The 15,540-nt window shown below is 37.3% G+C and overlaps 1 protein-coding gene across 1 annotated transcript in view; it reads right to left on the bottom strand.

The window, feature by feature from the left end:
• PREX2 (phosphatidylinositol-3,4,5-trisphosphate dependent Rac exchange factor 2) overlaps positions 1 to 15,540 on the bottom strand; it is a 171,532-nt gene that overhangs the window by 121,874 nt on the left and 34,118 nt on the right. Inside the window, exons 3-6 of the mRNA XM_058031486.1 lie at positions 5,299 to 5,370; positions 5,100 to 5,222; positions 3,313 to 3,417; positions 520 to 621 (exon numbers count right to left, since the gene is read on the bottom strand). Of these exons, the coding sequence (XP_057887469.1) occupies positions 520 to 621; positions 3,313 to 3,417; positions 5,100 to 5,222; positions 5,299 to 5,370 (402 nt within the window). The remainder of the gene's footprint in view (positions 1 to 519; positions 622 to 3,312; positions 3,418 to 5,099; positions 5,223 to 5,298; positions 5,371 to 15,540) is intronic.

Raw genomic sequence — 15,540 nt, 5'->3', positions numbered from 1 at the left:
TTTTTCATTTATTTAAGCTGTCACAAAATGATAACAACAAACATATAATTGTACATAAAATCATTTACAGCACCTGTTACTCCACAGTTTTTCTTGTAAAAAAAAATCCATTAATATTTTTCATTTTCAGTTTGATGATGGTAAATTAGCATCATCAAAGTACACCCCCAACAAACTCTGCTATCCCAAGCATTCTAAGCAAGGGCACGATTGAACGCAGCTGAAATTAGTCTCATTAAACTCTCCCCAATGGCTCACTTCTGCCTAACAATGGGGAGGGAACCTTACAACTACAAGCAGAACAGAGCTAATCATCTCAATCCAGCCAAGCTCCTCAGCTCTTTTAATACTGATGTCAGAAGACTTGCCACCAGCTTTAATGGGAGCAAGGCTGGGTCCAATATCTTAATAAAGAGATAATTCACTGCCTAGAAAGATTGTTCCTGGTGTTCAGAAACATGCTTAGCAACCAGTTTAATACAGGAAGTATAAAGTCCTCAATAAAAATCTGGTGAGTACCTTCAAAAGAAGGGGATACTTGCATATTCTCTGTATTGGTGTCACTAGATATCCCTCCAGGGGTACATCTGTGTTCTTGCGTCCTCCAAGGAGCATGCAGTTCTGGAGAGGGAACAGGTTCACAAATTATTGAAAAATCCCAAGAAAATTATCAGAAATAAAGACAAAGGCATAGGTATACAGCAGTGTTTGGCTAAAGCATACACAAACTGTGTAAATATATATATATAAGGAGGGACGTTTGCAAGACTGTCAAAAGCACAGGCTTGAACACATGCACAGGCTATCACACATGGCAAGGAAGTCAAAAAGGCAGAATGCAGGCCTCTCACATTAGTACCTTCTTCATCCAGTCTGATGAAGAGGACTTTTTCTTACAGTATGAAAATAAAAAACAGTGAAAATGCTCAAAGTATGCTTTCAGGCTTCAAAAAACAAAAATAAAAATATTTCAGGGTGACCACAGCTGACCACTACAGCTAACGCTGTTTCTAAAAAGTGTTTGCAGCATTAAGTAGTATCAAAGATGGTTTGAATGTTTGAATTTGGCCATCCTATTAACATTTAATTTTTTGTTACACACCTCAAAAACAAATGTTCTATTTTCATGCTTCTATATTTAAATTTGATGTGCAATGAATAAAATATCCTGAAGTCATGGGCAAAAGGCTATTAAAAATTTTTGACAAGGCATCTGATTATGGAAGCAGAGAGTAAATTAAACATTGGGTGGAAGTACCCAATAAAAGTAGCTGAGAGAGAGAAAAGAATAAGGGCTTTTGGGGATAAGAAAACACACAAAGCACATCCCAGCAGATATTTGGAATTGCTGGAATTAAAGTGTAAGTACAAAAAGACCTAAAGCAGTGATGACAATTATTTTATGGAGAGATCAGAAGGAATTGTGATGCAATGGCATGAGATAATCTCAGCTTCAAAGAACAAGTTGTCTAAACTGAGGACACTAAAGAAAAGCAGTTTAAGGCAGCCAGATGAGATGTAGACACAGGCCACAGATCTGGATGCAGACACGTTGTTGATGGAACAGAGGCTGCACAACTGGCTGGCCACCCAACACACCTCTCCTACAACCAGCGCTGCTGGGGGTGTCCACACCCTCTCTTAAGTCTCTGCTTTGTACTCATGCTTAATGCTTTGGCCTAAAGGATTTCACTTCCAAACACAAAAGCTTTACTGATAAAGACCAAGTAAGATAATGGCAATGCAGACTATAGTTGTTACAACAACTGCCTCTATACTCAAAGCCTCAAAAGTTCTGGTTTCAGCTCCCAGTAATTTATAGATAACCACAAGTCTAATAACCTGAATCCGTTGGTTTGCCCAGAAGGCACTGACAGTGCTTTCAAATCATGCCCTAGATCCATGAGGAACCCAAACCAGATGAGAAAGATCTCTGCATGCGACCCAGAGCACCTAAAACAGACACACCATGAACTGCCACAATGGCACACTTGGCTTCTTTTATCACAAAACAAGCTCTTTGTAATCTTTCTCCAGTATTTTGCTTTTTGCCTCTGTAGTCAGCATTCACCCTTTCTTCTTGAGTCTGGCCATGCTGCTCCCAATACAAGAATCACATGTATGAAACTCCCCAGTCTGGGACAAAGTGACAGATATTGTGTCAACCACTGAGGAAAAATAGAACAATTTTGAAGCAGTTTTTAACTGTGAATCACCATTTCTGTGTAAGAGATTCTTAGCAAAAAGGCAGATGGTGCACTCATGTCACACAGTATCTCCCACAATAAGAAAATTCCCAAACTGCTCATTAACTTGGCTCTAAGTAAGTGCAGCTGGGGAGTCAGCTCTGGTATCTTTCAAAGCATCAGTGTGATGCAATAGAACTTCACCAAGAACTCTGTCAACAGCAGTAGTGGAACCCTACTGCCTGCTAAAAATAATTAATAAAATTAACTGAAGACTTGTGATACTGTCAGTGTTGGCAGAATCTTTTTTTTCTCAAACCCATCTGTGTTGCTTTGCTGAAAGGGTCATTTTTTTCTCCAGTCCCAAAACACAATGATCAAATCTGATCACTCCAAAATTTGATAGCATATCCATGGACACTTGCTCAGGTATTTAATTTTCAATATAGTAGACCACTCATTTCAAAGCTAACCTTTATACCACAGGACACCATGGAGGAAACTCAAAAGTCATTCCACACTGAATCCTGTTTTTAACAACTAAAGTCAACTATTAGCAAACTCAGTATTTACATGAAAATTTGTTTTGCTGTTGAAAAACCATGAGGACTATCGGACTTAACATTTTCAAACCCCTCCTTACTTGTCTTATAAAGTGAAAGACTACTTGTGGAGCTGTTTCTTTCACCTTGGATTAAGTCAGTATCTAAAATTCAAATGGCTGCTTGATGCATAACAAAAGATGTTTCTGTCTGCAACAGCACTGGCTACAGTAGCAGAATGTGGACATCCCCTTCAGAAGTTCTGCTGAGTTCTCCAGCTCCTTCCTACAATTCCTTTCCCTATCCCTCCTCATCTATTTTATCCTATTCTTTGCCCTTTCTGAGAGTCACACCCTTGTATCCCAGCCAGTATCTTCAAGGTACACTGCCTAATTCTGTATTACCCACAGATCCAAGCACAGCAGTGAAAACACGATTTAACCACCCTCTTCCTCTGGAAACACCACCCCCACCTAAAATTGCCTGCTAACCACTTGCAGGTGTGCTTGTACTTGTTACATGGTGGAGGTGAAAAAAAATCTAAAAAATACGAAGCTAGAAACACCAACTCAAAGTTTATTTACCAAAAGAAATGTCCGCACTGTTCTTATTTTGTTCAGGTCAAGAAGAACTTTCTGTGCCTTCTCGTGGTTGCTACAGTACTCATCATAGATACGGAATTTCTCTTTCTGCAGAAACAAAAAGAGACATTGTTTTTCACTTGTCATTTTGATTTTTTTTAATTAATAAAACATGGAATGAACTCTTTGTAAAGCTAATATGGCCTTCATTTTAGAAAATCAGCTCTTCTTCATACATTTATTATTTGAGGTCTAGTCTCAAATTATGAACAGTCTGGAAGTACCACTTGGGAATTTCAAAGACAGATTCATAGAAAACAAGGTTGAAAGGGACCTCAGGGATCATCTGGTCCAACCTCTCTTGGCAAGAGCATGGTCTAGACAAGATGGCCCAGAATCCTGTCCAGTGGAATCTTAAATGTGTCCAATGTTGACAAATCCACCACTTCCCTGGGGAGATTATTCCAATGGCTGATTGTTTTCACTGTGAAAAATTTTTCTTTGGTGTCCAATTGGAATTTCACTGGGAGAAACTTGTACCCATTACCCCTCCTATTATTCACGTCATTCTGTAAAATGGGAGTCTCCATCTTTGTAGCCACCTTTTAAATACTGGAACATATGATCCATATGAACCATGATCATCCTTGTGGCTCTTCTCTTAAACCTGTCCAGATTGTCCACATCTCTTTTGTAGACGAGGGACCACAGAATTCCAGCTGTGGCCTAACAAACACTGAGCAGACAGGGATAATGATCTCTTTATCTCTGCTGCCGATGCTCTAACTGTTGCAATCCAGCATGTTCTTGGCTTTATTTTTATTGTCACAGCAGCACACTGTTCAATCATATTGGGATGGTGGTCCACCAGAACACTGAGGTCTCTTTCCACAGAGCTGAGCCCCGGTTGGATAGATCCCAGCCTGTGCTGCACTCCCACAAACAAACAGGATAAAAACATACATGAAGAAAATGCAAAATGAATGGCTAATTTGTTGACATTATTACCCAATTTGCTGCTAACACTTGTTTTCAAATATGATCCATTTTTCTGCAAAGTTAAAAACTCATGTTACTCAACTTTTGTTCCATTAATAGATTTCTCCTGCCACAATGAATAATTAAAGACTTAAAAATCAAATGGGACTCTAACCAGAGATAACAATGAAACCTGGACTTTTTGTTAGGTCTACAACTGAGAGCAAACCAATTTGTCTTCATTTTGCAGAGCTCTGTAACAGTAACATCCTTGTTTTGCTCCAACAGGAAAAATAATACTCCTAGAAACCAATTACTACAGGACATACAAACACACTTTGTGTTTGCAGAGGTACTGCAGTTGCTGGAAATAAAATGTCTTCACAATCCAGAACCATGGAGATATTTGATCCAGTATATACAATTCTTTACTCAATATTCACATTTTTGCATAGCACTAAGGGGGAATAAAAAGATAGTACTACTCTTGCTACATGCAACCTTGTACCTCCATCTGACACATAGGAACAGCTTTGCCCAAGTTGCAGGGCTCAGTTTGTCAGCCTGAGCTGATCTGGTGAATATAAAAATCATGAAACACCAAAAGTCTCATTTAATATGTTATTTCTTCGCTGTCCTCCCATCTCTTTCTTTTTCTTGGACATGACAGTAGCCAAGAGATTAACTTCATTATGCAATCAAACCATAGTTAGGCTTCATGACTATGCACACTTATCATAATGATAGTAATTAATAAAAGCAAAAAATAAAAGAAAGACATGAAAAAAAGGCTGAAATAAAAGATAGCCTACATAATTCAGAAAGCAGGTTCCAACTTCATGCTGTGCATTGGGTTCTGGCTGTAAACAGTCCTCCACAAGGGACAGGAAGTTTTTGTGAACTGCAAGAATATCTTCAATATTTGAAAACAACATCTGCAAAAGAATAAAACATACATAAGTGAAACATCAGATACGAAACAGAAGAAAAAAATGCAATTAGGAGACTAACCTTAACTGTTTCTTCTGTGACATTTTTATCCACTTTGGCTGCAGCACATTGGATCATTCGGTGAAGAAAAGCCTGCATGAAACAAGACAAATAAGGAAAAAGTTATTTCAGGAAGACTTGAACAACTTCTGGCATGTTATGCTTTAATTTGTTTCCCAAACTGGATATAGAGCCACATCAGAATATTATTCAAAATCTAAAACAAGCTCTTTATTTATAAATCATTTAGTAGTCCTGTTATTCTAACATGTTAGAAAGACCTATCTACACAGTGTTAAAAAGAGTAAAATATTAATGAAGCTGAGCAACTGAACATTCTCTGAAGTACTATTTCCATCCTGCACTCATATTACAATCAAGCAAGAGAAAAATTTATTAATTTTCAAAATCTCACTCTATTATTTTACAAATTGAGCACAAGAAAAGCCAAAATAAGATGCTAATTTCCAAATTAAACTAATCAGGAGATACTATTATGTCATGTTACTTTTACCATAGCAACCAAAAGTCAGATTTCAGACATAGTAACAATCAAACTTATTTTAAAGTAAATTGGCTTAAATAACAGTCAGCGGCACCTGGTTTTGCTTAACGAAAACCCTTCTGTCTTGCCTCCCCAAGAACCTAATCCCCAGTGATCAAATCAGAAGTTAGTAATACCACTAATAAAATACCAAAATTGTAAGCTTTCTTTCATTTTACATTCAAGAACTGGACACAAAAAGATGTGTACAGGAAGCAATTCCTAAAGAAATAAATGTTTCAAGTACAAAAAGCAGAATTAATTTTCATTAATTCATTTCATTGCAAAGATATTGGTACGTCCTAAAAAGTACCTACAGCCAGTAGACTAAAATCTTACATTGATAATTCTCCACCACACAGACATGCATATTCTTCATTAAATTCATTAAAACCTGGCACCATGAGTGCACAAACGTCATGTCTTTCAGAACCATTTAGCTCCGAGTCACTGTGCATTGTACACTGTACATGAGCTCATCTAAATTCTGGCGTGGTGCAAATTCCATAAAAGAGGCAATAAATAACCCCTGTGTGGAAAGATAGCAGTCACAGCAGCCCTTCTTGCCCTCTGCTGGGACTTAAACATTTTCATTCCCAAGCAAGGCTCCTTTCTCTGCTGAAGAGGACTATGTAACTGGCATTACACATTTTTATTACTGAAGAGTCAAATCTAGTTATCCAGGACATAAACTGAATTAAGTTTGGAATACTGCCAGCACACTGTATGTTTCCTATCGCTCTCCACAACGATGTAGATTTTCTAGTTCATTAAACCCATCTTTTTCCTGACTATTTGTGCTTTCTTTTTAATGTTTTACTGGTGCTAAAAAAATGCCATTAACTCATTTGCAGCAGTTAACTGATCGTGGACGACAGCCCTTTACATCATTCCTTGCTAAGAATATCCCCAGGGGTTATGGCAAATTTGCTGCATATATTATCTGTACAATCAATCCCATAAAGAGTGAAAAGCCTGCATGATTTTAGTTAAATTTTGGATGTTTTCACTAAACCATGCAACACCATTAAATATGCTTTAGAATCAAAGAGGAAAAAATAATTACAAGAACTACCTCTGAAACTCACATCTATTTTTACTATCTGTAATATCTCTCTGTTCACATTATTTCCCCATAGACCAAACACACTGCTCATCTGCACTTATGTTATCTAAGAAGATGTTCATTTCCTGTAACACTGAAGGAAGGTGAACATTGAGCTGGCTGACAGTGAAACTAAGAAGGAACTGAGAGCTGAGGCATGAGTTATTCCCAAGTGATTCAAGATGCTAGATGAGAGTCAGGAGGTCAAGAAGAGAATATATCAGCTGCAATAAACAGTTGTCCAAGCAGCACTGTCCCAGACATCACATCTGCAGAGGTTATCAGAAAATAAATCCAGGAAAATCCAAACTTTTTCAGAGCCCAGACACAAATCACTAATTAAGGTAGGGAGGTCTGGGACAACTTCAGTCCCTTCCTGCAACTTGTTGGAAGCCTCTGGAATATTTTGCTATACTCATTCTGCAGGGGTAGAGTAGTCATGAGGCGAGTTTTTTCCCTAAGATTTGTCCCCTGTTCACAGTATCATAGCATCATGGAACAGCCTATGGGTTGGAAGGGACCTTAAAAACCATCTAGTCCCAATTCCCCTGCCATGGGCAGGGACACGTTCCACCACACCAGGTTGCTCAGTGCTCCATTGTTCTCCCTATCAATGCAGATTTGCTTCCTGAAAAAAGATCATTGTGCTGTGTCTCAAAAAATCAATGCATGTGACAATTTGAGTTTTTCAAGCACTTACATAAAGTTCTACAAACTGCACATATTGCAAAGTAATTGGAATAATTCACATTTCCTAGAAGAGTAGTGTTAAGAGAATCAGGGGAGCAGAGGTAGGGATGGATGTATCCACCTCCAAGGCCAATCTCTGACTTCACCCGTTGTGGAGTGAATAATGCAAAGCATTGATGGAACCCAGGTTTCTAGGACATAAATCCCTTATCAATTCCCTTCCTGGAGCACAGAGACACCACAGACCCCACACACATAACACCTCTGCACTGGTACTTCCCTAGGGAGAATGGACAGCCATCATCAGGCAAGAGGATGGAGAAGTAACTGCTTTTTTACAGTGTAAAATAACCTCAATCCAGCACTGCAACTATGAAAAGACTAATGTCTCTGAACTCATGTAAACACACAGGTCTCAGAGAGGGCTGACTACTCAAAAAATCTCCATAATTATTTAATCAACTGAGGACAACCATAAGCATTTCTGCAAAAATTAGTAGACAGAGAAAAAACAGGTAATTTGCAGACACAACTGTAAGGAGGACCCCAGCATAGAAATTACAGACTTTAAAAGGAAGATATATAAGGATGGACAGAAACTACTCAGGAGCTGTCAGTTCTTCAATTAATGGAAAGAAATAATTATATAAGCTTTTGAAATCATACCACATAAGCTCTAATTAACCATACAAAAAACACATATCTAAAAATATAGAGGTAGAATGGACATCTCAGCCAATTTACTATTCACTAAAGAATAGTGAATAGTAAAAAACCAAAAAATAAAAAAAACCAAACCAAGAAGTCAGGAACTCCTCTGAAATAGCACTGAGTTCCCTGTAAAACTTTCACCATTATTGCAAGTAGGAGACTCCAAGTCCACACTCGTTACTAAGCACCACATTATATGAAGGAACAAAGCAATTATTTCCTTGCAAAAACTGCAAGGAAACAATAGGATAGATCCTGTTCCTGAACTGACCAAACAGCTGTAGGAATCAATGGTCATACATGATTTCCATGCTTACAAAAATAAAAAAAAAAACAACAAAAATGACCGAAGTGAAAAATCCGTTCAAACCTAATACATTACATCAAACATGCATGTCACTAAATCATGACTCATCTGTGTTTACTACATCTTGCTGAGTTTACTTCACTATTCATCTACATTACTGTAGATGTTTCATAGCACTAGAACAAACACAGAGAATAACAAATATCTCTGCGCACTCCAGGATCCCAGGGCAATGTCACATAGACAGGGATCCTCAACTTTCTCAAAGCTTTCCAAGCAGATTCCAGAGTTTCTCTCAGGCTCCTTTCAGTTCTTAATTTTCTAAAATAACAGCAAGACATATGGTATAAAACAAAATGTAGTTCTCTAGATTTTCACCTTGTGCCAGCAGCATTCCATCCACCTTGCTACAGTACAGGGATTCAACACTCCAGCACAGCAAACAGCAATTCCTGGCACTTTCTGACAGCCAGACCATTGGTGATTTTTCTTTTAAGAGATCTTCATGCAACATTTCAGAGCAGAAACTTGGCTGGCTACCATAAAGAGCAGTCAAAATTTCAAAGACCAGATGAAAAGCAAATATAAAGGAGGATGTTTGTTACCCACATTAAAAAAACAACACCCAGTTTTGTTTGTCAGTTTTTAGAACTGTTTATGGAAAACTCTGTCACTCTAGGAATATTCTTGAGTCACTCAGAGTGCCACAACTCCTGCCTCCACAAAGCTTGGCATTCAAACTACAAACCTAAACTTTCTAAAGCATCCTCCCAGAAACTTCATTAACACAAAATGGCATCTGGATGAGCAGTGCATATCTGCTTTGGAGAAGAAATGCCCCAAAATATTGATTAAATTCTAAATATGGAGAGTCATATAGTAAGAAGTTTTATGATCATTAAAAGTCTGACAAACTTGCAGACAAAAACATGGGGGTCCAACTAAGTCCTTTGGAATAGGGGAGCAACTACATAGGAAATATATAAGGTAACAGTTTAGTGCTAAAGTTCCTTAACACCATTCAGGTCCTATTGGGAACATAAAAATGCCCCTATGTGTGTGACTCAGGATCCCTATACCATGGTGGTGTAGAGAAGAGTAATTCCCCTCTATCTTTGAGAAATGTGGGAAAGAATAATTTGGAGATGATTCCATGCTAATAATAGCAAGGAAGCTAATTACACACTTTGTTCATCTTACCTGTGAGCTGTTACATACTTTCTGTACTATTCCCTGGTCTAATTCTTTTATCCTTTGCCTGGCATTGCAGTAACATAATACAGGAAGCAATGGGCATGAAAAGGAAACCATAAAACACTGAAAATCCAAATTCAGAGAATTATAAAAGAATTTGTTCATGGTGACAAATAAACACTAATGGTTTTGCCTGTCTGCTGATCAGCTCCATTTTGTGATTTTGTGAGGCAGCATTTTTTTTACAGAGAACACACACTGGGTTCCTGTTATGGGGATTTTGACTTCTGGTCTTATCAAAATAAGAGTTGCATTGTTTGTTGTTTGGTGGGGTTTTTTTCTTGGTGGTTGCTCTGTGTTTTGTTGGGGAAAAAAAAAAAGCAACAAAAACCTACCACTGCTACAGATAGCACAAGGAGCTGCCAACAGCACAAATGACTTCTCTGACATCTGGAATGAAATCAGGGAAAACAAAGAAGTCTGCCTGCAGAAGACTCCCAGGGCACAAAGAGGTTTTGCCTTCTTTACAGATAAAAAGTCCAGAAATTATGTCAGAGATCCTGGATCACAAAAGATACGTAACAGTCTTTCTGAAAGTAATAATCCTACTTGGGATTAAGCCTACAAATTAATAGTGGGTTTTATCTTAAAAAAAAAAAAAATAAATAGTTATTTTTTCCCCTCAGAATTCTTTTAACCGCATTTCTACTCTTAAATCTACACTGCCAGAAACAAAACCAAGGAACTGCAAAAAACATATGTATTTTTAATAAGGTTTCCTAAAGTGAAAATGTGCAGGAAATTACCAGTTCAAGTGAAGTGCCCAACCTATCATAAAGCCTTCTGAATAAAGCTGTTATAGACATGAAAATTGAATGCAATTTTATTTTGCACAGTGTCAAAAACAAAATCCTGTAAAGATTATAAGGAAATTATAATTCATTATTTCCTGCATTATAAGGAAAACCTTTCTGTGCCTATGATAATAACCTCATCTTCACAAATTTAGAAATACAAATATGAAATACTTGTAGTTTCCATGTTCTCTCTTTACATTCTTAATGTAACTGTAGGCATCTGGATGGTGGAAAATATTTTGGTCTTTTCACAATATTCCAAAACGATCCTAGAGAGAACATGAAGATCCATACTTGGGAAGAAAACTGCTCTCTGTCATAGCTGACTAGCTGTTGTGGCTAATTCAGTTCACAGGCATCGAGGTAGCATTTAGCACAGCAGTTTTGCACACTATAATTAATGCACATCATATTCCAAGTCCCAGAAGAACACCAAGCCAGTTTTGTTGAAGCACTTTTGTTTGATTTCGCCACAAGGAGGAAAAACACAAAAATCAATAGAGAAGACTCCAGCAGCAGTAGCAGCTGTGGCAAACACTGTGTTCCTACCCTCCTCTTCCCATTAACCTGTGCCAGCAGCAGTGGCAGTAGCTGCTCAGGCTGGCTTCTGCTACTGAACAAAAGACTCTTCTTCTCTCTCCAGTGATTCACCAGCTGAGGCACCACCTGTTTCTCCCGTCTTGCCTGCAGGACTGGATGAATCACAACCAGCAGCGAGAGCATCAGCCAAGGTCAGATACATTCCTCCTCCCTGCTGTACCTAGTGCTACTTTCAAAGCTGGCATCATATTCCAGTGCCTGTAAGTACAGAGGGAATAGATGGACAACATCTGCAATGTTTTCTGTTCTAGTGATAATTTCTTTTCCCAACCTACCAAACAATCCACTTCTCCATTCATCTGATCCTAGGGGACAGCAGTCTGCCTGAAAGAGCATCCCTGACTTAAAGTAAACATGAATTCATAAGTACACACAAATATAGAAACTAATATTTTGAAAAAATATGTGTCTTCATAATATTTTCATACATTATTAATATGATGACACATATTGGGATAATCAACCCATTCTCCATCATGCATCTTTTTTTTTCCTCTATTGTATCAGAAAATTTCTAAGAGTAGAGCAATAAAAAAACCTTTGCTCATCCTTCTTCAACCCTCAATCACCTTTTCTGCATTTTGTGGCCACTGATGATATTTTTCAACTTTTTACTGGACATATTGTTCTTTCTTTCATGCACTTTGACACATTAAAGTCAGTTCCCTTCTTTGATGAGGAAGCACCCCCTAAACTCATGTTCCCTACCTCTAAAATCACCTGAGCTTTCACTTTTGATCCCTTCCTTCCTTTCAGCTCCATTGCAGATGAAAGTAAGAGATTTATAGTTAAAGTCCAGTTCCACACAGCCAGGCAGGATGTCCGATGTCTCCACCCTCTTCCTCGCACTGAAGCCATTCTCAAAAAGATTTAGTGCAACCTTTTCCTGGCCCAGTTTAGAAGACATCTATTCCTTTTCTTCCCAGATGTCAAGAATCCTGTCACTAAAATAAGGATATCTAGTACCCTCATTTTGGGAGGCTGTGCTCTTGCTGGTCAACAGCAGTTTGGTTGATGAGTAACAATGGAGGCACTCGCACACTTGCAGCTGTGATCATTGCAAATCTCACCAAATCAGAGGCTGAGGTCTGGCTGGCTCACACATGTTCCTGTGATCTGATGCCACATAGAGCAAACTTCTAGAAGATCACCTAAATTTTTGCTTAATTAAAATACAGCTTAACCAGAGCTTTAGTAAAAGGCCATATACTGGCATACACGATGTACCCCCACCTGCAAGATAAGCAGAACGCAGTTTGGCTAATATTTTTGGCAAATATTTTATGTAACATGAATTGCTGCTAACCAAGCCTTTATCCCATTACAAATACAAACAAGTTACATTTCAGTCGCCAAGAGAGGTTCTGGAAAGCAAAAAAAGAGATTGGCCTGACCCCTTTGAATTTCTGAACAGTCTGTTGGGATTGCAACAAACTGACCAAACAAGAGGCATCCATATCAATAAACAAAATGCTTCCAGCATGCCAAGATTCCTCTGAATTACATTTTGAAGGTTTTTTTTTTTTTTTATAAAAAAAGAATCTGTACTAAAAACATTCACTTGTATGTGGAACTCCCTGTGGCAATGCATCCTATGGTCCTGTTGGTGTATGTTATGGAGTGAATAATGTACTGCTAACCACATAACTGATCTTGTATCACTCAAGTTGAAATGGAAAAGAAATGACGTCTACCATTACAGCTTACTTCTCATAAAAGTCAGCTGTTTCCTGAATTTATAGAACACTAGGTTCTTGTTAGGAAATCCCAGTGAATTCAGCTGTGTCCACTACCAGCAAACCAAAACAAGAATCTAGGAAACCTCAGAACAAGTGTACATCTGGAAGTAACAGTATGTTCCCATTATATTGCAATCATAATTAGAAAAGAATTTGTATGTTTGAAAACTTTATACTTCATACTAGAGTTTCTGCTTCTTTTATGCAAGAATATCTTTCTCTGTTCAATTTGGGAAAAAAACCCCAATTTTTTTTTTCAATTTTTACTCACAAAATTAGGATATTCCTAAATTTTTTTTTAAGAGGAGAAGACCAGTTAGGAAGAACTCAACATTCCCAGAATATTTTTGAAACAACTCTTCAATTCTACATCACAAATTTTAGTTCTTTAAACAAATCAGTAATTTCAGGAAGTGTGATAGATGAGAAAATACATGAGAGGACAAGATGAGAAACAGATTTGTCAAAAATGACCTCTCCAAAAGAAGTATTTAGATTTTCTGGTTCAATTTAAAAATAATGGTTTGAAATTTCAAAAATATTACAAGAAAGTCATTCTCTGTACATCTCCTATATCCTTTTAAAGTCCATTAACATGTTTGAAGACCAGTGTGAGTCTTTTCTAACTCAAAAATATCCACCGGAATTAAGAAAGCCATGATCTTTATCACTTATTACAAGGAGGAAACCTGAAATAACACGTTATATCTCCACTTTCAGAATTTAAATTTAAGTATTAATTCCTATTGTATCTGAATAAGGGAGGAAAGTTGCACCAATGAAAACAAATTATTTGGTCCTTCATGATTAATGCAGCTTATTAAAAAACAAACAAACATTTTTACATATAAACTAAGGAAATGTGAAAATACTGACAGGTAATCATAATGGAAGTCCACCAACCCCTTTTTACATGCTCAATTTTCAACACAACACTTTTTTTCTAATATTGGAATGCACAGTCCTTAATTATGAAGTTATTTAATGTTCATATGGCTAGATGCTAATTAGGAGTTAAAATGCTTGAGAGAGCTAAAATTTTTATTTTCAGAGTCGTAGAAATAAAATGTACTCTCAAAGACTGTTCATTGCCAGTTCTGGCTGCCATTTGCATTTGCACACATGTGCCAAGAAAAACATGAAGGAAGGAAGAATATGAAACAGCAGTTTTCATCCCCAATTTCAATTCTTTGCAAAGCCTGCAGGGAAGCTGTAGTGAGTATAGAACTTCTAGAAAGTGCTCGCTCCTGATCACAGAAAAAAAGCTGAAACATCCCATTTAAGTTCTTTCCAATCAGTAACAATCAGAACGCTTCCCTACATAAAGAAACATGTTTTGGATAATTCCTATTGCTTTCCATTTAAACAGGTCCACATTTACATACTTGTATGCAATGATGTCTCAGTTCATGCAACCATCATTTAATTAACAGTGCAGTATGTTATAAGTATTTATTGTTTTTCAATTTGAACCAGAACGTTCATTTATTATACAAATGATAAAATAAAGGAGAAAAGTACTAGTTTCTGAAAATTAGATGCCAGTGTTACTTGTCTTAACTTCATTCCAAAAATAATACAATAATATAAAAATTTAAATTATTTTACACACAGTTTCATACAAACAAAAGATTGTTATATGTCTCTATTCTCTATCCTGAGCTGGTCTCACGAATTTCCAACTGCCTATATGGTTTTGAATCAATTTCCATGAAAAACCAATAATTAATATTATTTTTTAGACTGTATTTGGTTCATGGGATACTTCAACTGTGCAAATTCAAAGAATAGTTCATCTTTTATTTCTTTACTGGTTTGATAACTATTAAAAAGAGTAGATGATAAGACAAAGTAGCTCTCTTTCCTTTATGCTATACACAAAGCAAATATCTACACATCTGTACATCTGCTGCACATTAATTATACCACAGGATATCTACATGCTAATCACCATTTACATCCATCAAAGAGGTCCCACATCTTGAAGGACACAATGACCACTGAGTACATGATTTTAGAAAACTAAATGGAGCATCTTAACATTGAGAATATATTGTGAACACCATCTGAATTTATCCACATTAGCTGGATTGTCTTACTGTCAAATAAATTCCTAATTTCAAGAAATATGGACCAGGATCCTACAAGCATGCTGGGGAGGAATAACCCCTCACTCATTCACAGGCTATACTTCTGTCACTGGTCCTTTCTTTTCTCCTTTTGCTATTCAAGCACAGACTCTTTTTTTTGTCTTATGTAGGTTTATGGCCTGTCTTTGGCTTTGATGAGTTCCCAGCATAATTGCACAACACACTGCCCTGTCTGTGAAGCATGTATTCCTCGGGAACACAAGCTGCATGGCTGTTCTTGCCCTTTTCATTCATTTTTGTAGGGAAGAAAAGACAAAACCTGATTGAAATATCATTTGCTTTGCCTTAATGACATTTTTGTTCCAATGTTGGGACCCTAAGATGACAGAGTTTATTACTAACTTTTCCTGAAATAAGAGCATCACT

The sequence above is a fragment of the Melospiza georgiana genome, chromosome 1, assembly GCF_028018845.1.
Source record: "Melospiza georgiana isolate bMelGeo1 chromosome 1, bMelGeo1.pri, whole genome shotgun sequence".
Lineage (NCBI taxonomy): Eukaryota > Metazoa > Chordata > Aves > Passeriformes > Passerellidae > Melospiza > Melospiza georgiana.
Note: the sequence above shows the minus strand (reverse complement) of the source record. Positions and strands in the feature narration are given on the sequence as shown.